Raw genomic sequence first — 25,212 nt, forward strand, 5'->3', positions numbered from 1 at the left:
AACTTGATGGTTAACCTGATAGCTAGCTTGATGGTTAACCTGACAGCTAGCTTGATGGTTAGCCTGACAGCTAGCATGATGGTAAACCTGCCAGCTAGCTTGATGGTTAACCTGGCAGCTAGCGTGATGATTAGCCTTCCAGCTAGCTTGATGATTAGCCTTCCAGCTAGCTTGATGGCTAGCCTGACAGCTAGCATGATGATTAACCTGACAGCTAGCTTGATGGTTAACCTGACAGCTAGCATGATGATTAACCTTGATGGGTAGCCTGACAGCTAGCTTGATGTTTAGCCTGACACCTAGCTTAATGGTTAACCTAACAGCTAGCTTAATGGTTAACCTGACAGCTAACATAATGATTAACCTGACAGCTAGCTTGATGGGTAGTCTGACAGCTAGCTTGATGGTTAGCCTGACAGCTAGCATGATGGTTAGCCTGGCAGCTAGCTTAATGGTTAACCTGACAACTAGCTTGATGGTTAACCTGACAGCTAGCTTGATAGTTAACCTGACAGCTAGCTTGATGGTTAACCTGACAGCTAGCTTGATGGGTAGCCTTACAGCTAACTTGATGGTTAGCCTGGCAGCAAGCTTAATGGTTAACCTGACAACTAGCTTAATGGTTAACCTGACAACTAGCTTGATGGTTAACCTGACAGCTAGCTTGATGGTTAACCTGACAGCTAACTTGATGGTTAGCCTGGCAGCAAGCTTAATGGTTAACCTGACAACTAGCTTAATGGTTAACCTGACAACTAGCTTGATGGTTAACCTGACAGCTAGCTTGATGGTTAGCCTGACAGCTAGCATGATGGTAAACCTGCCAGCTAGCTTGATGGTTAACCTGGCAGCTAGCGTGATGATTAGCCTTCAAGCTAGCTTGATGATTAACCTTCCAGCTAGCTTGATGGCTAGCCTGATAGCTAGCATGATGATTAACCTGACAGCTAGCTTGATGGTTAGTCTGGCAGCTAGCTTAATGGTTAACCTGACAACTAGCTTGATGGTTAACCTGACAGCTAGCTTGATGGTTAACCTGACAGCTAGCTTGATGGTTAACCTGACAGCTAGCTTAATGGTTAACCTGACAGCTACCATGATGATTAACCTGACAGCTAGGTTGATGGGTAGCCTGACAGCTAGCATGACAGCCATTTAGCCAACAGTTAGCCTGTCTTAGACCAGGTTAGCTTCTCAGCACTAGTTTCCAAAGTGAGCTTGAACTGTGTTGAACTTATGGAACTAAAACAACCTGACGGTAAATCAGGCTAACTGAGACAAACCTGGATAAACTAATTGAGTTACCCACAGTTTAAACCAGCTTAGGGTTTAGGATAGCTTGAGATTAGCTCAAGACTCTTTTAACTTTACATCCAAAACCTCCTGAACGTTCACTGAGTCAGAATTAACAAACAGACCTGAACTTCCTGTGATCTAACTTAGGTTTGCTCCAGCGCTAATACCAATGCTAATGCTAATAATAATCAGTGTGTTTGAGAAATGAGTCTTTATGGAAGGAAGTCTCTGATTCATCCGCCTCCTGTTTACTTTTCCTCCTGACAGGAAATTAAAGAGCAGATAAGAAGCATGAACACACACACACACACACACACACACACACACACACACACACACACACACACACACACACACACACACACACACACACACACACACACACACACACACACACACACAGGTGAACAGGTGAGTCCAGGTGAGTTCGGGTGAAGCAGGTTTTAATGGTTATAGGTCAAAAGTCAGGTTCACATCAGCACGTCTTTAAAATAAACTCACAATAAATCCCTTTAATTAACGAAACGATCTCTAAAGTTAACGACTTAAAGCAGAACGTCCTCTGTTCCACCGTCTGAGATACGTAGAGTCAGAACGTTGACAAACCACTGGAGGAGAATTTATTCACTGTACAAAAATAACTTTAGTCTCATCAACAGCAGCTGGTTGTTTACTAAACTAAACCCTAATAGAGTCTTTACAAAACAAAAACACACCTGAACAACAATGTCTGATTTGTTAAACTGTTAAAGCTAATGTTAGCATGTAAGGCTAACTAGCATTCTGCCTACAGGGAGGATTAACATTAGCACCATAGAACCACTAATCAAGAGGTATAGAAAGAGTCATGGTACCACTAATCAGAGCTGATCTTTGGTCAGATGGAGATAGCTTATTTGGGCTCAGGTAGAGTCCAGATGTTGGTGAGAACCTGACCAAGTGGACCACAGTGGATGGATGGTCCTGACAGTGAGCTGATGTTCTCTGGAATCATCTGACATCTCAGTGATCTCCATCATGACGTTCATCCTGGTTCATGTTTGATGTCAGGATGATTCTGCTATAATAATATATAATAATTAGTGAAGGCAATTAGACTGGAGGGGCGGGGCTTAGCAGACTGGATGGGCGGGGCTTGACAGACTGGAGTGGCGGGGCTTGGCAGGCTGGAGGGCGGGGCTTAGCAAACCACCAGCTGTAGTTAACGAGGCGTCCTGCAGTGGAACCAGTTTATTATCTGATATCAGAGAACATTACAGTGAACACGTCTGAAGAAGAACATGGAGAGAACATGGACACGCAGGGATGTGTGTGTATCTGTGTGTGTGTGTCTGTGTCTGTGTGTATACATGTGTGTATCTATGTGTGTGTGTATACGTGTGTGTATCTATGTGTGTGTGTCTATGCGTGTGTCTTTGTGTGTCACTCCTCTGTTTCTTCTTCTTCTTCTTCACTGTAGTCGCTCAGAGGAAACTCTCGACTCTCCTTGTGTGTGTTGTAGCTTTTCCTGTGCATCACACACTCCTGGTCGATGATGGCCTGAAACACACAACATTTAATGATTTATTAACTTATTTATTTATTTATTCTACACAAACTGGACCAGCATGTTCTAAAGAGTCCACAGGTTCTACCAACAATTCTGGAGATATTGAACTATTTACACTCTGACAGGTAGCTTTTAATTTCTTTCATTTTGTCTGATTTAGTTTAGTTTTGTGTCTTATTTGTGTTCGTCTTTTCTCCGTTTGCGTCACTTATTTCAGTATAAACATGGATGTATATAAGGAGATATTTGTGAATATTTTCCATCTCAACATTTGTTCTAAAATCACGTTCAGCAGGTTATATTCTCATTAAATATGAGTCTGTTTGAACGATATCTGAGGAAATATTAAAGATAAAAACCTGAAGTTTTCGCTCTTATTTCTCATCATGTCACTGATTCAGGATCTGGAGTTCCATCTTTGAGCACTTTACCAACCAAACCTAGAATCAGAAGTTAACCAGTGATGTTTTCAGAACCGTAAGCAGCTGCAGCTCAGAAATAGAAAACTAAACTCATAAAATAGTTTCATATGAAATACTGGGAACCAGAAAAGAGTGAAGTTATTTTAGTTGAACTTTCAGAACTGAGCAGGTTGGACAAGTTGAACCACAAAAACTGAAGTGTTGATCAATCGTCTGATCCGAGCGGAGTTATATTTCAACTCCCCAAAAATCAGAAATGATCGATCTGTTTGTCTGACAGATTCTGGATCAGTGACACGATGAGAAATAAGAGAGGAAATGATCTGAGATTAAATAACGAACATTTACTGCAACGTGTTTGATTATACAAACACACACACACTGTAAACACACACATACTGTAAACACACAAACACTGTAAACACACACATACTGTAAACACACACACACTGTAAACACACACACACACTGTAAACACACACACACACTGTAAACACACACATACTGTAAACACACAAACACTGTAAACACACACATACTGTAAACACACACACACTGTAAACACACACACACACTGTAAACACACACACACACTGTAAACACACACATACTGTAAACACACAAACACTGTAAACACACACATACTGTAAACACACACACACTGTAAACACACACACACTGTAAACACACACACACACACTGTAAAAACACACACACACTGTAAACACACAAACACTGTAAACACACACATACTGTAAACACACACACTGTAAACACACACACACACACTAAACACACACACACTGTAAACACACACACACTGTAAACACACACACACACTGTAAACACACACACACTGTAAACACACACACACACACTGTAAACACACACATACTGTAAACACACAAACACTGTAAACACACACATACTGTAAACACACACACACTGTAAACACACACACACTGTAAACACACACACACTGTAAACACACACACACTGTAAACACACACATACTGTAAACACACAAACACTGTAAACACACACATACTGTAAACACACACACACACACAGTAAACACACACACACACTGTAAACACACACACACACTGTAAACACACACACACACACACTGTAAACACACACACTGTAAACACACACACACACTGTAAACACACACACACTGTAAACACACACACACACACACTGTAAACACACACACACACACACTGTAAACACACACACACACTGTAAACACACACACACACTGTAAACACACACACACACACTGTAAACACACACACTGTAAACACACACACACCAACTGTAAACACACACACACACTGTAAACACACACACACTGTAAACACACACACACTGTAAACACACACACTGTAAACACACACACACACACTGTAAACACACACACACTGTAAACACACACACACTGTAAACACACACACACTGCAAACACACACACACACTGTAAACACACACACTGTAAACACATACACACTGTGTACACACACACACACACACACACACACACACACACACACACACACTGTAAACACACACACACTGTAAACACACACACACACTAAACACACACATACTGTAAACACACACACACACTGTAAACACACACACACACACACACACTGTAAACACACACATACTGTAAACACACACACATACTGTAAACACACACACACACCCTGTAAACACACACACACTGTAAACACACACACACACACACACACTGTAAACACACAAACACTGTAAACACACACATACTGTAAACACACACACACACACACCGTAAACACACACATACTGTAAACACACACACACACACTGTAAACACACACACACTGTAAACACACACACACACACACCGTAAACACACACATACTGTAAACACACACACATACTGTAAACACACACATACTGTAAACACACAAACACTGTAAACACACACTGTAAACACACAAACACTGTAAACACACACATACTGTAAACACACACATACACACTGTAAACACACACATACTGTAAACACACACACACACACTCTGTAAACACACACAGATCAATAAGTGTGTGTAATGTGTGTGTAATTGAAGGAGTATTAAGCAGAAATGTTTCCTCTGCAGCTTTGAAGGCAGCAGCCTCTGATCTGTGATCAGTCTAATCGCTGTGTAATGACTCCACACACACACACACACACACACACACACACACACACACACACACACACACACACACAGATATATATATATATATATATATGTATATATATATATATATATGTATATATATATATATATATATATATATATATATATATATATATATATATATATATATATATATATATATATATATATATACACATTAAAGTGTCGGATGGCGTCGGGGATCTGAAGCCGGTCTGTGGGGATGAACTGGGAGAGCTGCTGGAGACTCTGAACGAACTGGATCTTCTTGCCGAACTTCTCACTGATGAAAGGTTTCACCACAGTGATCATATGTATATATATATATATATATATATATATATATATATATATATATATATATATATATATATATATATATATATATATATATATATATATATATATATATATATATATATATACACACAAATGCACTCTTCCTGCTTCCTGTTCAGACTGCAGCTGATTTAACCCTTTGATGTGTAGACCACATCAGGAGATACCCATTTTCCATTGGATTTGGGTCACTTTTGACCCAGGTTATGCATCAGAGGGTTAAAACCTTTCCAGGTAAGTCCGATGACATCATCTGTTTTCACTGAGGTGACCAATCAGCACACAGAGGCTCTCAGGTTTCAGAGGTGACAGGAAGAGGCTTCAAACGGACTCAGAAGTACATCAACTCTGGTTTGTTTGTTGTTTTCCTCATTTTATCTCATAAAGGACAGGATTTAAACCTCAGCAGCTCCTTCCAGCTGCAGTTGTTCTCTTTATTATTATTATCATTATTATTATTATTATTATTATTATTTAGGACAGCATTATAACCAGGTCACCTCTCCTGGTCTGGACGTTGGTCAGAGGCTTTACTCGTTTAACTGTTAACAGTCGGTTTGTTAGACCAGCGTACAGCAGCAGGAACCCTGAGTACATCACTTCAATGTTAATGATCAGTAATCTGATTACTTCTAATAGTAGAGTATTCTCTCTGATGTCAAAGTACAAACTGCTTCTTTAGTCCTTCATATGTCCTCCTTTATTTCTGATGAGACTCAATCCTCCTCAGCATGGAGCAAACCAGGGTCCACTCATTTCTGCAGCTCCAGATCATCATACCGCCACCTCCGTGCTTCACTGTCAGGACTATGCATCCACTGTGGTAGTCCTGGTCAGATTCTCACCAAACATCTGGACTCCATCTGAGCCCAACTCATTGATCTTCATCTGGCCAAAGATGAGCTCTGATTAGTGGTACTATGACTCCTTCTATGCCTCCTGATTAGTGGTACTGTGACTCCTAGACCTCCTGATTAGTGGTACTGTGACTCCTAGACCTCCTGATTAGTGGTACTATGACTCCTTCTAGACCTCCTGATTAGTGATACTGTGACTCCTTCTAGACCTCCTGATTAGTGGTACTGTGACTCCTTCTAGACCTCCTGATTAGTGGTACTATGACTCCTTCTTGACCTCCTGATTAGTGGTACTGTGACTCCTTCTAGACCTCCTGATTAGTGGTACTGTGACTCCTTCTAGACCTCCTGATTAGTGGTACTATGACTCCTTCTAGACCTCCTGATTCCTGCTGATTCTGTGCTTCACTGGTTTTTAGTTTCTCACTGATCTTCCTGGATCTTTTCCATCTTTGTCGAGTCTCTCAGTCAGATGTTTCTCTTCCTCTGTTCAGTTCTTCTCCATGTGGAGCTGTGATGCAGACATAGATAGAACCAGTCCATAGGTCCAGGACTGAGAACGTTCTGCTGTTCTCAGCTCATTTAGAACCATGTTCATCAGTTAGACTTTGGAGCCTGAATGTTTAATTTAGTTCTTGTACTGGATTTGTTTTTAATTCTTCATCGGAGTAAATATTCTGCTGTTGTACTTAGAAATAATGCAAATATTGAGAGTGAGAATTTAAGTGATATTACACAAGAATGTTTTCACTGCTGCTGGAGACGATACAGGACACAAGTATTTCTGTCTTTAGTGCAGTCTGCAAACAGCAGCTAACTAGTAGTGAACCGGTGACACGTAGCTAACTAGTAGTTAGCTAGAACAGACTAGCTAGAAGAGACCCTGTAACGTCTCCTGATGTTTCCAGATGTATATTTACCATTTTCTCCTCTCGGACTTCAGGGTTACGTAACAGGAAGCAGAGTGGAGCGTACAGGATGTTGATGACTCCGATAAACACCATGAGGCAGGGAAAACCCACTGCCTGGACCAGAGCGCCCCCTGTGGACGGCCCTGGAACAACACAAACACCAGTTACTTCCTGAAGATGATGGATCTGCTGGTGTCTTTATCTGGAGATGACAGATCAATGATCTAATCCGTTACCGATAGCGAAGCCCATACACAGAGCCACGTCAGCGATGGCGTAGACGCTGCCGTAGACGGAGGCGTGGCGGATGTCGACCAGGTAACCCATGATGGCCATCATGGAGGAGTCCACCATACCTGAAGCACCACAACACGGCTGTCACCACGGTAACACAACAACATGAGGCTCATTTTTCAACAAATCCACCAAGTTCACGTCAGGTCAAGAAACTCGAGTGAAATCCAGGATCCAGGATCAAACGTAATCAAACAAAACATCCAAGTTAATTATGTTTACTTATTGATTAATGATGTCGAAGAACTTTGATATTTGAAAATTAAAAATAAATGAAAATGTTTGATAGTCACCGATAGCAAAGCCCAGACCTCCGTTTGGTCCAATCAGACCGTAGATGCTGGTGGCAAAAGGAACCTACAAACACATAAACATACAAACATAAACACACAAACATAAATACAAACATAAACACACGTTACTGCTGTTAAAATGTGAATTTAAAAATGCTAATAAATAGAAACTTAGTGAGCGAATTAATTTAAGGAAAGTAAAAATCAAAGGCTCAGCTCTCTTAGATGGATGAGTGAAGGAATGAATGGATGACTGATCAATAGATGGATGATGGGTTGGATAGACAGATTACTGGATGAATGGATGGATGATTGATTAGGTGTTTGGATTAGCAGATCGATCTTTGGATGGATGGTTGGACTAAGATGAATGAACTGATGGACAAACGACTGGATGATGAACGGGTGATCAATTCATTCATGGATGGATGGATGATTGGTTGGTTGGATGGATGAGGTTGGATGATTGGTTGGATGATTGAATGGATGATTGGTTGGATGATTGATTGGATAGATGGATGGATGATAGGTTGGATGATTGGATGGATGAATGGATGAGGTAGGATCATTGGATGATTGGTTGGATGATTGGTTGGATGGATGGATGATTGCTTGGATGATTGAATGGATGAATGGATGAGGTTGGATTATTGGATGGTTGGACGATTGGTTGGATGGTTGGATGGATGGATGATTGGTTGGATGGATGGATGAGGTTGGATGATTGGATGGTTAGATGATTGTTGGATGAATGGATGAGGTTGGATGATTGGATGGTTGGTTGGATGATTGGTTGGATGGATGATGAGGTTGGATGGTTGGATGGATGAGGTTGGATGATTGGATGGTTGGATGTTTGGATGATTGGATGGATGGATTGATGAGGTTCGATGATTGAATGGATGATGGATGGATGAGGTTGAATGATTGGATGGTTGGATAATTGGATGGATGGATGGATGAGGTTGGGTGATTGGATGGATGGATGATTGGTTGGATGGATGGATGATTGGATGGATGAATGGATGAGGTTGGATGATTGGATGATTGGTTGGATGGATGGATGACTGGTTGGATGATTGGATGGATTAATGGATGAGGATGGATTATTGAATGGTTGGATGATTGGATGGATGATTGGTTGGATGGATGGATGGATGGATGGATGATTAGTTGGATGATTGGATGGAGGAATGGAATGGATGAGGTTGGATGATTGGATGGTTGGATGATTGGATGATTGGATGGGTGATTAGATGGATGGATGGATGAGGTTGGCTGATTGGATGGATGATTGGATGGATGAATGGATGAGGTTGGATGATTGGATGGTTGGATGATTGGATGGTTGGATGGATGGATGGATGAGATTGGATGATTGGATGATTGGATGGATGGATGGATGGATGGATGGATGGATGGATGGATGGATGGATGAGGTTGGATGATTGGATGGGTGGATGGATGAATGGATGGATGATGGATGGATGAGGTTGGATGATTGCTTGGATGGATGGATGGATGGATGAGGTGGTACTCACACACAGCAGACTGACTCCAACAATGAACATCCCCAACATGGAGCAGAGCCACCTGGAAACACAAAACCAGCAGCAGTTACCAGAAAGCGCCAGGATCAGGTCTGAACAGGACTTAAGATCCAGTTTCCAGAAGAGTTAATCTGCTGATTTAACTGCTGAACGGAGTCCCAGGAAACGTCTTCATCATTGTGGAGCTTAAAAACCGGAGAGGAGAGATTAAGTTCTGCTAGAGGAGTCTGAGTTTATCTTTACCGATTAATACAGAAACAACATTTATGATCATCAAAGTGTTGGAGAAAGGTTTTCATACGGTGAAGACAGAAACTCAAACAGTCCATTGAAACTTTTCAGAATCAGACGTTATTGATCCCTGAGGCCAGAGCCGAACCATTTCCAACCTGAACCTTAAAACCTCGTCTTCTGGACTCGAAAGGTTTCTGGAGAATCATTCTTTAGATGCTCCATGCTTCTTTTGGCATTTTTTGTGGTTGTTCTGTTGATTTTTAACAAGTTAAGAGTTCCTTCAGAGATCCCTGATTCACTGGGTCTCTGTTAGATCTGTTCAAAAACAATCACCATCTTTTGATTCTAACCTTCAAACATCCCATCAAAGGTCCGTCCCAAAGATACTAAACTGGACTTCTCAAAGATGAGACATCTTTCCACTGCAGGATGAGATTTCCAGGATCAAACAGTTGCAATCAGCATGTTAACTCTTAAAATTACACATCAATATGCAGGATTTTATACGCTTTGTAGATAAATATTGCAGTTTTTTGATAATTTCATATGGAAATATCCAGGTTTTTACATTTTTATATGGTAATATCCAGAGTTTTGACACTTTCGCGTGGTAACATCCAGGTTTTTTAATTTTTTGAGGATTAGTATTCAGGTTTGTGACATTTTTGAGGTTTAATATTCAGTTTTGTGACACTTCCATGTGGAAATTCTACATTTTTGACACCTGTGTGTGGTAACATCCAGGTTTTTTGACATTTTCAGGGTTAATATCTAGATTTTCGATACATTTTTCTGGTAATATCCACGTTTTTGAAATTTTTATATGGTAATATCCACATTCTAAAAATTTTATATGGTAATATCCAGGTTTTTAAATTTTTATATGGTAATATCCAGGTTTTTGAAAATTTTATATGGTAATATGCAGGTTTTTAAAATGTTATATGGTAATATCTTGGGTTTTGACACTTTTGTGTGGTAAAATCCAGGTTTTTGAACATTTTATGTGGTAATAGCCACATTTTTGAAAATTTTATATGGTAATATCCAGATTTTAAAAGTTTTCATGTGGTAATATCTTGGATTTTGACACTTTTCTGTGGTAATATCCAGGTTTCTTAAATTTGTGAGGATTAATATTCAGGTTTGTGACACTTTCAGTTGGTAAAATCTACATTTTTGACACCTGTGTGTGATAACATCCAGGTCTTTAACATGTTTGTGTGATAAACTACAGGTTTTTTGACACTTAGATGTGGTAATATTTAGATTTTTGAAACACTTGTACATTAACATCCAGGTTGTTTACACTTTTGTTATCTCATAGCCACGTTTTTGACAATTTTCTGCATTAATGCCCAGGTATTTGACACGTTTATGTGTCAATATCTAGATTTTTGAGATTTTTTGGCAATAATTTCAGGTTTTTGACTATTACGTTGGTCACAAGTTGATCTTTGAACCTATACTAGGTTAATATTCAGGTTTTGACAATTTGGCATGTTGATATCCAAATTTTAGATTGTTCTGAGTGGTAATATCCAGGTGTGAAAGGTGTTCCACAACAACAACAAATACCACCGACCGTCCCATCTTGTTGGCCAGAACTCCAAACAGGTTTGTTCCGATCAGGTAGGAGATGCTGGCAGGGAGGAAGGCCATACCTGCAACACAACACACCTGTAAGAGGCAGCATCGTCCACAGAGCTGCTCAACAGCATTCAGGTTCATTACTCAAAATATTAGCTCTTCACATTCTCATTCATCCTTAAGATAGAAGTTTCTTTAAAAAATTTTAAGAAAGTTTGCAGAGATGCAGAAGGAAGGAATGGTAAATGGTCTGTATTTACATAGCACTTTACTATACCTGAAACGATACCCAAAGCTTTACATTATACATCACATTCACCCATTCACTCACACATTCACACACTGATGGTGGAAGCTGCCATGCAAGGCGCTAACCATGACCCATCAGGAGCAGGTAGGGGTTCGGTGTCTCGCTCAGGGACACCTGGACATGAGCTCACCAGGCCAGGGATCGAACTGGTAACCCTCCAGTTACAAGACGGCCACTCTACCCACTGAGCCATGCCGCCCCTTAGGAAGGAAGGAAGGAAGGAAGGAAGGAAGGAAGGAAGGAAGGAAGGAAGGAAGGAAGGAAGGAAGGAAGGAAGGAAGGAAGGAAGGAAGGAAGGAAGGAAGGAAGGAAGGAAGTGGGGAGCGGACTCTGGATCGTACCAAGTTGCCATTTAGGGGAGCACATGGTCTGCATCATCCAGATGGGCAGTGTGGGCTCCAGGATGGCCACGCCCATGTTGGCGAAGCACAGAGAGCCTACAGGTGAGCAGACAGACAGACACACCTGGAATAAAACACATTCCTCCTGTTCTTCCTGGTTTGGTGGACAAACTGAAGAGTCTGAATTCCTCTCATTTCAGATGATGTCTTTACAGGATTGTTCTGGTTCATTTATTCCTGCTGTATTTTCATTAGAGCAGCTATGATCTCAGTCCACCAACATTTAAATAAAGCTGAAATCTAAACCTGCATCCACCTGAAGACAGGCGATCTCAGCTGGTACTGATTCTCGTACTGGAGTTTATATTTAGTCTCTGTTAGCTCCAACAGATGTTCAGGTGTTAATCTGTAAGAAACCAGGTGAGTGGAAGCTTCTTACCAGCACTGATGAGGATGTACGGATCTTTCAGCAGCGTCAGTAGCGGCGTTCCCTCCACACTCTGAAACACAAACAGGACACCAACAAACTGAGACGACAAGTTTTAGAACAACCTCAGTTTATTTTTCACAGACAAACCAAAACTTGATTTACAGTGATGTTTTTATTTGACCAGTCAGGTTTCTTCTGACTGGAAATGACTGGCTCAAGACTTCAAAATGATTCAAAGATGGTTCAAAGCAACTCCAAGACAGTTCAAAATGACTCCAAGATGGTTCAAAATGACACCAAGATGGTTCAAAATGACTCCTACATGGTTCAAAATGACTCCTAGATGGTTCAAGATGACTCCTAGATGGTTCAAAATGACTCCTAGATGGTTCAAAATGACTCCTACATGGTTCAAAATGACTCCTAGATGGTTCAAAATGACTCCTAGATGGTTCAAAATGACTCCTACATGGTTCAAGATGACTCCTAGATGGTTCAAGATGACTCCTAGATGGTTCAAAATGACTCCTAGATGGTTCAAAATGACTCCTAGATGGTTCAAAATGACTCCTAGATGGTTCAAAATGACTCCTAGATGGTTCAAAATGACTCCAAGTCAGTTCAAAATGACTCTTAGGTGGTTCATCTTACTATCGCAATTTCTTGTAATAAAGTGGTATTTTATATGACTTTTTTAAGGACTTTCTTCCTTAATATTTGAATTATACAGGTAAATCGTCATCATAAATACCAGGATAACTTTACCTCAGTATATAAGCTAAACTGTGACCTGACATAAAGAGATGTTACGACATATTATCATCATCTGACTGATCACGTTTATGAATTCTTCTCGCCACAGATGTTGGTGAACTCACCCCAGGAGAGATCTTTGAAGGCTGCAGGATGCAAAGCTGCAATGCTGCAACACAAAGAGGACAGGAGACGATTCATCTGTTAAAATAATCGATAATTATTTAGACAATTCATGAGTAATTTTTAAGTAAAACTGTGTTTTTTCAGCTTCTTCAGTGTGAATATTTTCTGGTTTCTGTGACAGTAAACTGAAGATCTTTGGATGAAACAAAACATTTAAGGAAACTCTGATCCACATTTTTCACCATTTTAACACATTTTAGAGACCAAACAGCTGACTGATTAGTCTGAGAATGAAACCTATGGTGGTTCAGAGCTTCAGTCTTTACAGTCTCACCTCCGTCAAACACGGCCAGGAGGGCGAGGATCAGGAAGGGGGCGCTCTTCCCCACAAAGTCGTACATCACGCTGCCGAATGGAGCTCCGACTGAAACACAACAAAGAATGATTCCGTGTCATTTTGAACATGCTAGTTTTATTAGTCAGAAAGTATCCATGAAGTCTTTGTCATTGTGCCGGTTGCTAGCTAAACTCCTACAAAAGTCTTTGTCATGGTGCCCATTGGTAGCTAAACTCCCATAAAGTCTTTGTCACGGTGCGTATACTGTCCTCCCTATGAGTTTTCTTCTTTCATAGGTAGACAGCTAGCGAACGTGTGATTCCTCAAAACTCAAGGCGTCACTTTTCTTGTGATTGAAGATCACTTTATTTGAACCGTAAAACTGTAACAAGAACAAATTGTAAATAGAAATCAGAATAAATCATTACATAAATACACAATAGAAAAAGGCAAGTCAAACAAACTGAGATACTTACAGACAAGTACTTTCCAAGGCCACAACATTGAAATGAAAACAGCAGGAGAAGAAGCAGCAACATCCAGATCCTCTCATGACCTGACCAACACTAAAAACTCTCTTCGAAAATGCCCTGCTTCAATATCATTTCTACGGAATAATCTGTAGGGGGCACTGCAGCACACGAAATTCTGCTGCAGGCCAGAACAGTGCGCGTTGCTAGTTAATCTCCCACAATACTCTCTGGTTGTAGTTTGAGTGACGCCTCCTCTGGTCTCTACAGTATTAAACAGGAAGAGGCTCCACCTGGTGGAACAAGTAGGAACTACAGCTGATCTACATTCACTGACATGTACATTCTTCTTCTGCCCTATCGATAAATATATAGTTTTAATCAGCTATATTACTGACAGAAAAGAATCAGTTACCAATGAATTATTGATATTTTTAATTCAATTTGTCATACACTGATTCCATTAAAAAATGCTCCCTATCCATAAAAATAACCATCCTTTAATGTTTTAAGGGGTTTGGTGGTTTATACATATTTTAATCTAAAGATCTGGATAATAAAGATTAGGTCAAGACACTTATTTAAAACAACACCCAAAGTTCTGTCCATTACAAGGAATAACTTTGACATTATGAATTAATCACAAAAATGTAAATATTGACCTTATAGTGTTATTTATGGTGAGACTTTACCAAAATAATTTACAGATTAGGGATAAAACCCTACAAATATCACCTAAAACACTTACCTGACTATAATACACAATAAAGCACAAAAATGAAAAACTGTGGAGATTAACTTGACAGAAAGAGCAAAAAAACACGAAAACCCAACAATCCAAGGAATTTCCTGCTTCATTCACTGTTTACATATCAACACCAGCTGCAGTATTTTACTGTAGTTTAACAGTAATATTAGCTGTTGGTCTTACTCAGGACTCCCATGGCCAGTCCTCCCAGAGCCACGCCCATCGCGATGCCTCTTTCCTCGTCATCGGTGTAAACGCTGGCCAACATCCCCAGACCTGAAGATACAATGCTCACAATCACACTTAAAACATATAATAATAATAATAATAATAATATAACATTAATTATCAATATCAGCTGTTTGTTTGATTTTAACCTGGATGTTATTTAACAGCTACATCCAAGTCAAATATAAAATCATTTCAATATAAATAAATGTATTTAATGTGGAAGTTTGATGCTGAGATCTGTTAAAATAAATGTTGTTTCCACTAAAAATGTACAAAACTTAACGAGACATTTCTCCTCAAAAATTGTTTATATATTTTTTGCTAATATTCTTCACATGTTAAGTTTTTCTATATTTTATTAATAATATCTGACATTTTTGAGATTTTATTGTTCATTTTTTCATTTTTGAGACTTTTTTGTTTATTTTCTTACATTTTTGTGACTTTTCTAATTAATTTTCTTACATTTTTACTTATGTGTTAATTTTTTTACATTTTTGAGATTTTTTTTGTTCGTTTTCTTACATTTTTGAGACTTTTCTGTTCACTTTCTTACACTTTTGAGACTTTTTTGTTCTTTCTCTTACATTTTTGTGACTTTTCTAATTCTTTTTTTTTTACATTTTTGAGACTTTTTTATTCATTTTCTTACATTTTTGAGACAGTATTCTGATTACAGGTGAGTTTACAGGTGACATTATTCCGTTAAGTGTACCTGCCACTGAGGAGAAGGACGAGCCGATTCCCTGCAGAGACCGAGCGAAGAACAGCAGAGCGTAGGTTCCTGAAAATGCAAACACTGACAAACACAACGACGTCAGAGGAAACTCTGTTCAATAAAACCTTTATTTAAATCGGATGACGACTTACTGATGGTCGACACAAACATGATGATGAAACCAGCAAACATGGGGATGTGGTAACCAATCCTGCAGGACAGAAGCAGGAAATTAACGCTGATTTAAACCTAAAATAATAATAATAATAATAATAATAATAATAATAATAATAATAATAATAATAATAATAATAATAATAAATAACAATGAGATACCTGTTGGTGAGCGGACCAACAAACGGGTTGACAAGCAACTGGACGAGAGCTTTAGAAGCAAACAACAAACCAACTCGAACATTTTCCTCCTCAAGAAAAACACTGTCCTGAAGACAGGAGGACTCCTGGAGGAGGAAACAAGGAGACGAGGAGAGGAAGCAAGGAGAGGAAACAAGGAGCGGAAACAAATGAGATCAAAGTAAAAGAAAGGAGGAAAGACGACAGACTGTTAACCTGATGGATCAGCAATGAAGATGATTATTGATCATTGATGAATTGATTATGAAATGATGAACTGCTGTCCACCTACAGCAGTGTCGTTGACCTCCGAGGTCGGTTCAGTCGGGTCCATAGGTTTGGTGTCCGGCGTGGCTTCGGCCCGGTTCTCCTGCAGGCTGAAGGTCGAGTTGTCAAACAGAGACACCAGAGGAGGGAAGGTGGAGGGAGGCTGCTCCGACTCCGTACCCAGGACTGGAGCACCGCGGCTGGGCTGAGGCAGCCGTGGAAGGTCGGAGGAGGGGAGCTGTGAGGGCGCGGTGCCCAGGCGGGATGCACCGAGGCCGGGTAGAGGGAGCAGGGAGGGCTGGGCGGTCTGGGGCTCAGGACTGGGGTGCTCCATGGCATAGAGGAAGGTTGGGATGATCGGCACTGAAGGAAGAAGATCGATAAATTAGAAACGATTATTGATCCAGTCACACATCATAACGATAATTAATGATGGTCACAAACTGTCCTGTTACCGTGGCAACCTCTGGTCGGGTGATACAGGTAGAACCAGAGAGGGAGGAGGTCTGGGGGATGGATGGGTCAACAGAACATTGAACTTTAACACAGGAGAACACAGACTACATTTTTATTACTCCGCCAACAAGGACCAAGTGATTAGATTTTGGTAGTGATGCAGCTTATAGTCTGGATCCACGGATTGGTTATAGATTTCTGCATCATTGCCAGATAGCAGCACGGCGTCACTGTAACCATGACAACAAGTGAAGACTACATCAGCTGCCTGCTGACGATCACATGATTGTGATCCTACTACAAATCCACCGCTGAGGACCTATCAGGACTTATCCATCGGAAATGATACAAGGACTGAGCAGCCTTGGAGGAGGACTGAGCTCTCTGAGAACAGTCACTCAGCTGCACCACAGTAAGACTGGAGGAGACTTTTAAACGGAGAAAAGTTCTTGGAGACTTCTACAAGGTTTAACAGATGGCTGAGGGAAACTGATCTAACTGCGATGGTTCCCACAGTTCAGCGTTAATGTGTTTAACCGTCTTATTCTGTCTGAGCAACAGTCCAAAATACAAAAATATTAAGTTTACCCTGATTAAAGATGGATAATATTTGACTTTTATGCTTGAAAAACGACTTACTTAGAAGTTACTGCTATAAAATGTGTATTTTAGACTCATCAGTAACTGATTTTAGAGTCTAGATTGATTTGTAGACGTAAAAAACTATATGACAATTTAATAAAGGGCCTCAGCAGCAGAGAGCTGAGAGTAAAAGAGCAGAAGATTTGACCTGAGAGAAGACAGGAGGAGACAACCATGAACTCTGACAGAAGACTTTAAAGTTCACGGTCAGGAGGTGAGGAGTGTGTGTTTGTGTGTTTTTATCAGTGTGTGTGTGTGTGTGTGTGTGTGTGTGTGTGTGTGTGTATTCTTGTCCTCTGCAGCCTTTACATTCAGCTCTGACTAACAGCTGCCGACAGTTTTGACCTCAAGGGTTTCCGTTGCGTCACAGATCTGGTTTACTGAGTCTCCATGCAGGAATTCAGCTGAAACTACAACCAATGATCAGCTCATCAATTAGCTTTTAACAATCTCCAGGTATTCTGATCATCAATTAATAGGTTTGACACATTTTCTAAGAAGAAAAGGTTTTAGTTGGATTATGTTCATTTTGTCGTTTCTTACTTTAGAACAGCGTTACTTTTTTAGCCAACAACTGAAGAAGGAAAATATGGTTTTTACCGTGCTGGTCAGCAACATAAAAACCATCTTGGGTGAAAATCGTCCCTCCAGAGGGTCCAATCCGGTCCAACTTTGTAAAGTGTAAAAATTACAGAGAAGACAATAACCTCAAATTGTTCCAAAAAAAACTTTTGTTGTTTTTTGCCTTTTTTGGTCTGACTTTTGTTGTTTGTCTCAAGTTTTTGTTGCTTTGTTTCTCATTTTTGTTGTTTTGTGGTTTTCTGTCTCATTTATGTAATTTGTCTATTTTTTGTCATTTTTTTACTCGTTTTCATCATTTGTTCATTTTTTTGCTTCTTTGTAAAATTCTTGTCTAATTTTTTGGCTCTTTTTAGTTTTGTTTTGTGTCGTTTGTCTCATTTTTTGTTATTTTGTGTCCCGCTTTTGTCGTTTTGTGTCTTGTTTTTGTAATATTCTGTCTTGTTTTTGTTGCTTTGTCTTTTTCTTTTGTGACTTTTGTCATTTGTCTCCTGTTTTTGTCATTTTTGCTTCTCATTTGTTGCTTTGAGTTTTCTTCTTGTCTCGCTTGTGCTGTTTGTCTATTTTTTTTGCTGTTTTGTTTCTCGCTTGTCATTTTTTGTCTCACATTTGTCCAGTTTTTTGTCGCTTTGTAATTTTTTTGTCTAATTTTTTGTCGTTTTTTGTTTTGTTTCGTGTTGTTTGTCGCATGTTTTGTCATGTTGTGTCTCGCTTTTGTCGTTTTGTGTATTGTTTTAGTAATACTTCTCTTGTTTTTTGCCTATTTTTTGTCTGACTTTCGTCGTTTTGATCATGATCAAGTAAAATACTATATCGTTCAGTTCCAGATACCTGTGACTAAATGTTTGGTTTGGTTCAATGATCTTCAGTTTAATGTCACAGAGGAGGACACGAAACTGAAGATCTTCAGTCCAAACAAGACATATGAGGAAAGTGATGGCAGGTCAAAAACAGAATTCTTCTACTTCTTGATGCCAGTTTGACGAAATGTAGACAAATATCTCTGATGCCGAATGAGAATAAACGTCCATAAATCAGTGGGAAAACAAACGTTCCTTGTGGCTGCAGAAGCTTCCTGAGAATCAGTCTGTTGTCAAGTTTTCTTCATCACCACAATAATCCAGCGATAGCTGTCTGTACATCCATGACAACATCACAAACAGGAGCTGCTCACAGATAATTCAGCTGCTTCAAAGGGAGAGAATTTGGCAAAATGGAAACAAACGTCTGTGATGTCTATTTTCAGTAAACGTCCATAAATCACTGGGCAAACAAACATTTCTCGTAGCTCCAAAGTTGCCTGAGAACCTGTTTTTTTTTTAAACTTTCATCTGTACATCCACAACTTTATTCCAAACTGGAGCTGCTGACAGATAATTCAGCTGCTTTAAATTATGTAAATTTGACAAAATGTAAACAAATATTTCTGAATTTATCTTGAGAATCCTGGAGTAGAACGTTCCTTGTAGCCGCCTGAGAATCAGTGATGTTCTAAGTTCCTTCAGGGCCACATTAATCCAGTGATAGTTGTTGGTGAGATTACCAACAGCAGCCACCAACAACTAATTCAGCTGCTTTATGTGGTGTGAATTTGGCAAAATGAAAACAAGCATCTCTGATGTCTATTATGAGTAAACATCCATAAAATCACAGGGAAACAAATGCTGTAGCTGCCTGAGAATCTGTCTGGTTTTAGGGTTTCATAAAGACAAACATCCCGATAAACCAGAGACAGCGGATTATTACAGCTACACCACAAAGGAGCTGCTGAAGCACAACTCAGCTACTTTTAATGGGAATTACAGGAGCACATGTAAACAGAGACAGAATAAAACAGGGATTTTCATTATGAGAACCTGTTAGAACCGGATCATCCCCTCAGAAAAACACTAACAGACTTTAGAACAGTTTTTATTGCTGCACTTGAAGAGATTTTTTGGCATTATTCAGACATTTTCCTTCCTCCGTTCATACACATATATATTATGTTGTTGGTACATTGTATTGTTGGTATGTTGTGTTGTTGGTATATTGTGTGTTTACTCACCGACCACAGTAAGCAGCATGTTGTCGAGCAGCAGAGCAACACAAACCACAACCAGGACGAGTCTGGGAGAACCTCGACTCTGATGGAGCCACGCCATGTCTACACAAACACAAACAGTCAAATAATGTCTACACAAACAGTCATATAATGTCTACACAAACATCAAGACAACAACAAACATCTTCAGAGGATATCACATTGACTTAGAATCATTTTCTGAAGTAGAGTTGTGAACAAAAGTTCACATCCACTATATAAAGACCATGTTTATCATGGCTGAATTTTCTACGGTGGAATAATTGAAACATGAGTCTTCTTTACTAAAAGAAATCCTGTATTTTGGTTCTTTCATAGATTTATTAAGGGTCTACTGGAAATATGACAAAATCTGCTGGGTCAGAAATATTCATAAAGCAACTTGAACTGTGAGTTTTGTTGATGTAGAAAGTTGTGTTGATCTAGTTTTCTTAGTTTCATGGCCTCTTATCTTCTCCTGAGTGATTCCAGTCGAATACAGCTGCTGACTCCTCTGATCCAATTTAAATATAACCATCAGATCCACTCATTAGACTGAAACACTACAGGGGGAAAGTCTGAGGAGCTCAGCAAAGACCTGAAAAAGAAAATCATTGACTTGAACCAGTCAGAAAGTCACTTGGAGCCATTTCAGCGTAGTTTCAGGATATCACATGGACAAAGAAAAGGCCTTCTGGAGGAGAGTTCTGTGGTCAGATGGAACAAAAACTGAAGATGAGGCCTTTAACCCCAAGAACACCAAACCTACCATCAGGCATGGTGGAGGCAGTATCATGCTCTGTGGAACTGGAGCTTTACACAAAGTAGATGGAATAATGAAGAAGGAGGATCACCTCCACATTCTTCAGGAAAACCTAAAACCATCAGCAGAAGGCTGATCTTGGACACAGTTGGATGTTTCAACCAGACAATGAGCCCAAACACACATTGACATGGTAAAGAAATGGTTCCATCAGGCTGGAATGAAGGTTCTACACTGGTCTCCCCAAAGTCCTGACTTAGACCCATCAGGAACCTGTGGAATGATGAAGAAACAAACCAATTCTGGTGCATTTCCACTAAATGTGTTGCCTTTCTGACTCAGACTTGAGTCACCTCCATGCTTGATGGTTGGTATTGTGTCCTGAGGAGTTGAAGATAAACCAGAAGATTGAAACCAGAAGAACTGAACTGACAAGGAAATGGACAAATTTAACCAAATATTAACATTTCTGTTTGCAGATTTTGTCATATTTCCAGAAAACCTTTAATAAATTTAAGAAAATAACAAATTTCGTGATTGTTTCTTGTGCCAAAGCTTCACGTGTTTCAATGATTCCATCGCAGAAAAGAGTGAGTTATTAGAGTCATTAGAAACTCAAGACTGTCATGATGGTCTTTACAGGTGGATGGAAATTTGTCTTCACAACTGTAACTTCAGCACTAATCATCGCTTGTTTGAGCATGAAGTCCGTTTATGGAAAATATAGGAGCTACAAACATTTTAGGTTCATTTACGAGGTCAGCATGTAAAGACCGACAAGATACAAGACGAGTCCCAAGTGAAGATGAACCTTTATAAACAAATGCAGAAGCATAAACTAGCAAATCATATAATTTCTGTGGTAAAATCAGTCTCTGCATCTGTATGATACTTTCTGGCTTCATAATATTCATGTGGTGCAATAACAGAGTGAATTCAGAGAGCAGCTGTACAGAGACTGAGAGCTCCTTCATATCACATCTGATCTTTAATAAAACAACAGAACAGCCTGTTATTATCAGACACTCGACATATTAGTCTGAGCCTGCAGACCACAGTGTTCTCTGCTTTTACGTGGAGGTTTGCTATCTGTTGTGTTAGGATCCAGAGACCGCAGATACTCTACCTTTACAACAACGAATCCAATGTTTGATCCAAACTTACAGCGAACGGATCTAACAGTGGAAAGACTGATTTATGGATCGATTCCTCTGAACTCTGCTGAGTCCAACAACTAATGAAGCACATCAGTGAGCTCTAATGGGACATTAGTGAAATTCATTTAATATTATCTAATCTAGTGTTATCTAAAGAGTCAAACAGCAAGAAAAGAACAAGTCTCAAATCAAGCCCCAAATGAAGATCATCATGTCTCAAGTCATGCTAAAGACTGTGTCATAGGTCAACCCAACAAGAAATCAAGTACCAAGTAATGACTAGCAAGTTCCCGAAAGTCAAGTATCAAGTGCAGCCAACAAGTTCCCAAGTAAAGATTAATAAATCTCCCCAAAAAAAGACTAACATATCCTGGATTGAGTCCCAAGTAAAGACCAACAAGTCCTGCAAGTCAAGCATCAAGTGAAGACCAACAAGTAACAAATTAAGCCCAAAATAAAGACAATTGTGTCTCAAATCAAGTTAAAGGAAAAGACTATCGTGTCCCAGGTCAAGACCAACAAGAAATCAAGTATGAAGTAATGGCTAACAATTCTCCCAACTAACAACCAACACGTCTCCCAAATCAAGCCACAAGCTGAGACTAACAAGTCAAAACTCGAGGAACTTCTATCAAGTCCAAACCTATAGTGTGTCAAGTCCCACGTAAAGGTCAACAAGTCCCAGTTTGACTCTCAAGTAACGGTCACCAAGTCCCACATCAATTAAAAAGTAAGAAACAAGAAGTCCCAAATCAAGCCCCAGAAATTTCTGTCTCCCAAGTCAAGTTATAGGTAAAGACTATTAATGTTTCATGTCAAGTCCAACAAGAAATAAAGTATTACATATTGATTAACAAGTCCCCCAGGTAAAGACTAACAAGTCAATGATCAACTAGAGTCCAACAAGTCTCCTAAGTTAAATCCAAGAAGTCCCCCAAGTCAGGTAACAAACAAAAATCGCTGGTCTTCGAAGCCAAAAGCGAAAGATCTACAAGTCTCACAAGTAAAGACCAACAGGTCCCCAAGTCAAATACCAAGTAACGACCCATGTGCCGCAAGCTGAGACTAACAAGGAAAGTCAAAACCCTATTAACTACCATCATGTCAAAAACTGAGTGAAACCAATAGAGTCAAGTCCCAAAATGCCTCTAGCAAGTCTCCCAAGTCGGGTACAAAGTGAAGACCAACAGGTCCTCCACAAAAAGACCAACAAGTCAGCTGGTACCAAGGTAAGTTCTGAGTCAAGAACATTAAGTCTAAATGGGATACAACAAGTTTCCACCTTTTTTTAAGTCTTTATGCTAAGCTAGGCTAACTAGATATGTACTGAACACACAAGACTGTAATACATCTGAACAACTTCTGCACAGACAGAAGAAGAAAAAAGAATGACGGTTTTAATTGTTTCCTACAGTTTCAGGAATTATAATCAGCAAGTTATCATTGACCAGATGGTGGTGCTAACTCAGCATTTAATAATTTATCATTTAAAATGAGACAACAATCTAAAAATCATTTTAACCTTTTCTTTTTATTCACACATTTATCTTGTGTGCAGATGACAGGATAAAAATGAGCGTCTTGGAGAGACTTTTGCAGAAAAAACGACGGAACGAAAAAGTTTCAGCACGTCGTCAGGGTTTCTAGATTTTCCGTTGTTATTGTGAACATCAGACTGTTTTCTGATTGTCTGCTGATTGTTTTAGAGGCTTTTTCCTCGCTGGCTAACAGAGTTATCTCACATGCACACACCTCCCTTTATTCTCTTATCTCTGCCCATCTCGTTTGCTTCACCCCCACCTCTCTCTCTCGGCTGTTTGATGGAAAATTATCTGAAATGTAATTTTGCGTCTGAACCTTTTGTTTGACGCCACAGAGGAACCTGCTGAACTTGAAGAAGCCTGGAGATTGTCTGAAGTTCTCAAATGTCTCATTTGTTACGTAATGAGATTCCTGAAATGTAATTTTAGTGGAGCTGTTTGTTTAATACTGCCATTTCTTGATTAAAAAAAGAAATCAAAATGAATATAAACCAACTGGAGCAGAAGCAAATAATATAACATAAAAATTATAAACAAAAGCAAAACAAACAACTGAAAACAGCAATAAAAGCAAAATATATTTGAAAAATCTGAATATCTAGTCAACTCAAACTTATTAAGTGAATGTACAATTGTAAAATAAAACAATAGATGGATAATTCTAAACAGAAATGCAGCAAATGAGTAAAATAATAAGAAACAGGAACATGACAGAGAATCCATCTTAAATGTAGAAATAGTAAAAGTTGAAACAAAACCCTCAGACAAATTTTTTTTAAAAAATACTGTAAATAAAACTCAGTTAAATATAGTAAATATGATTTCCAATAAATTAATGAAATAAAGAGAACTGTAATGCAAGAAAATGCAAGCTATTCTGAAGCAAACAAACTTATAAGTAAATAAAATTGGAGAAAAAAAACATTTATATTTGAGTGAAAATTTGAATGACACTAGCCGGATGCAACTGCAACACAATTCACATACATTAAATCAAAACTATATTTTACAGTTTTATTATTTAAAATGTAAAAATCTGACATAAGCCAATTTTAAAAGACAGAAAATGAACTCACATGAACTCACTGTTATGTTTAAAACAGGGTTTCTGTATCGGGAGCAGACAGGTGGGACCTACCTGGACGGCTGATGCTCGTCGTTCTTCTTCCAGCTGCTGACTGACCAACTAAATATCCGGCCTGAGGGGAGGAGAGATGAGAGGAAGGAGGGAAGAGGAAGGAGGTGAGGAGAGGAGAGGAGGACGATTCCTCTCTCTTATTCTGATAATGACCCGAACAGACAATATGGAGACACACACACACATTTACACACCGACCAGTGACACTCAGTGTGACCTGTGTGTGTGTGTGCGTGTG

The 25,212-nt window shown here is 39.4% G+C and overlaps 1 protein-coding gene across 3 annotated transcripts in view; it reads right to left on the minus strand.

Moving 5' to 3' along the window:
• Positions 1 to 1,722: 1,722 nt before the first annotated feature.
• The window catches only part of LOC111579962 (chromaffin granule amine transporter), a 32,448-nt gene continuing 8,958 nt past the window's right edge, over positions 1,723 to 25,212 (minus strand). For all 3 annotated transcript variants that reach the window (XM_055011803.1, XM_055011801.1, XM_055011802.1), the window contains exons 3-19: positions 24,975 to 25,035; positions 20,361 to 20,459; positions 16,662 to 16,999; positions 16,352 to 16,476; positions 16,168 to 16,226; positions 16,013 to 16,096; positions 15,250 to 15,342; positions 13,846 to 13,935; positions 13,511 to 13,554; positions 12,642 to 12,702; positions 12,203 to 12,298; positions 11,547 to 11,625; positions 9,719 to 9,770; positions 8,178 to 8,241; positions 7,827 to 7,946; positions 7,600 to 7,733; positions 1,723 to 2,835 (exon numbers count right to left, since the gene is read on the minus strand). In XM_055011803.1, the coding sequence (XP_054867778.1) occupies positions 2,719 to 2,835; positions 7,600 to 7,733; positions 7,827 to 7,946; positions 8,178 to 8,241; positions 9,719 to 9,770; positions 11,547 to 11,625; positions 12,203 to 12,298; positions 12,642 to 12,702; positions 13,511 to 13,554; positions 13,846 to 13,935; positions 15,250 to 15,342; positions 16,013 to 16,096; positions 16,168 to 16,226; positions 16,352 to 16,476; positions 16,662 to 16,999; positions 20,361 to 20,457 (1,653 nt within the window). In that variant the 5' untranslated portion in view covers positions 20,458 to 20,459; positions 24,975 to 25,035 and the 3' untranslated portion in view covers positions 1,723 to 2,718. The remainder of the gene's footprint in view (positions 2,836 to 7,599; positions 7,734 to 7,826; positions 7,947 to 8,177; positions 8,242 to 9,718; positions 9,771 to 11,546; positions 11,626 to 12,202; positions 12,299 to 12,641; positions 12,703 to 13,510; positions 13,555 to 13,845; positions 13,936 to 15,249; positions 15,343 to 16,012; positions 16,097 to 16,167; positions 16,227 to 16,351; positions 16,477 to 16,661; positions 17,000 to 20,360; positions 20,460 to 24,974; positions 25,036 to 25,212) is intronic.

The sequence above is a fragment of the Amphiprion ocellaris genome, chromosome 6 (genome assembly GCF_022539595.1).
Source record: "Amphiprion ocellaris isolate individual 3 ecotype Okinawa chromosome 6, ASM2253959v1, whole genome shotgun sequence".
Classification (NCBI taxonomy): domain Eukaryota; kingdom Metazoa; phylum Chordata; class Actinopteri; family Pomacentridae; genus Amphiprion; species Amphiprion ocellaris.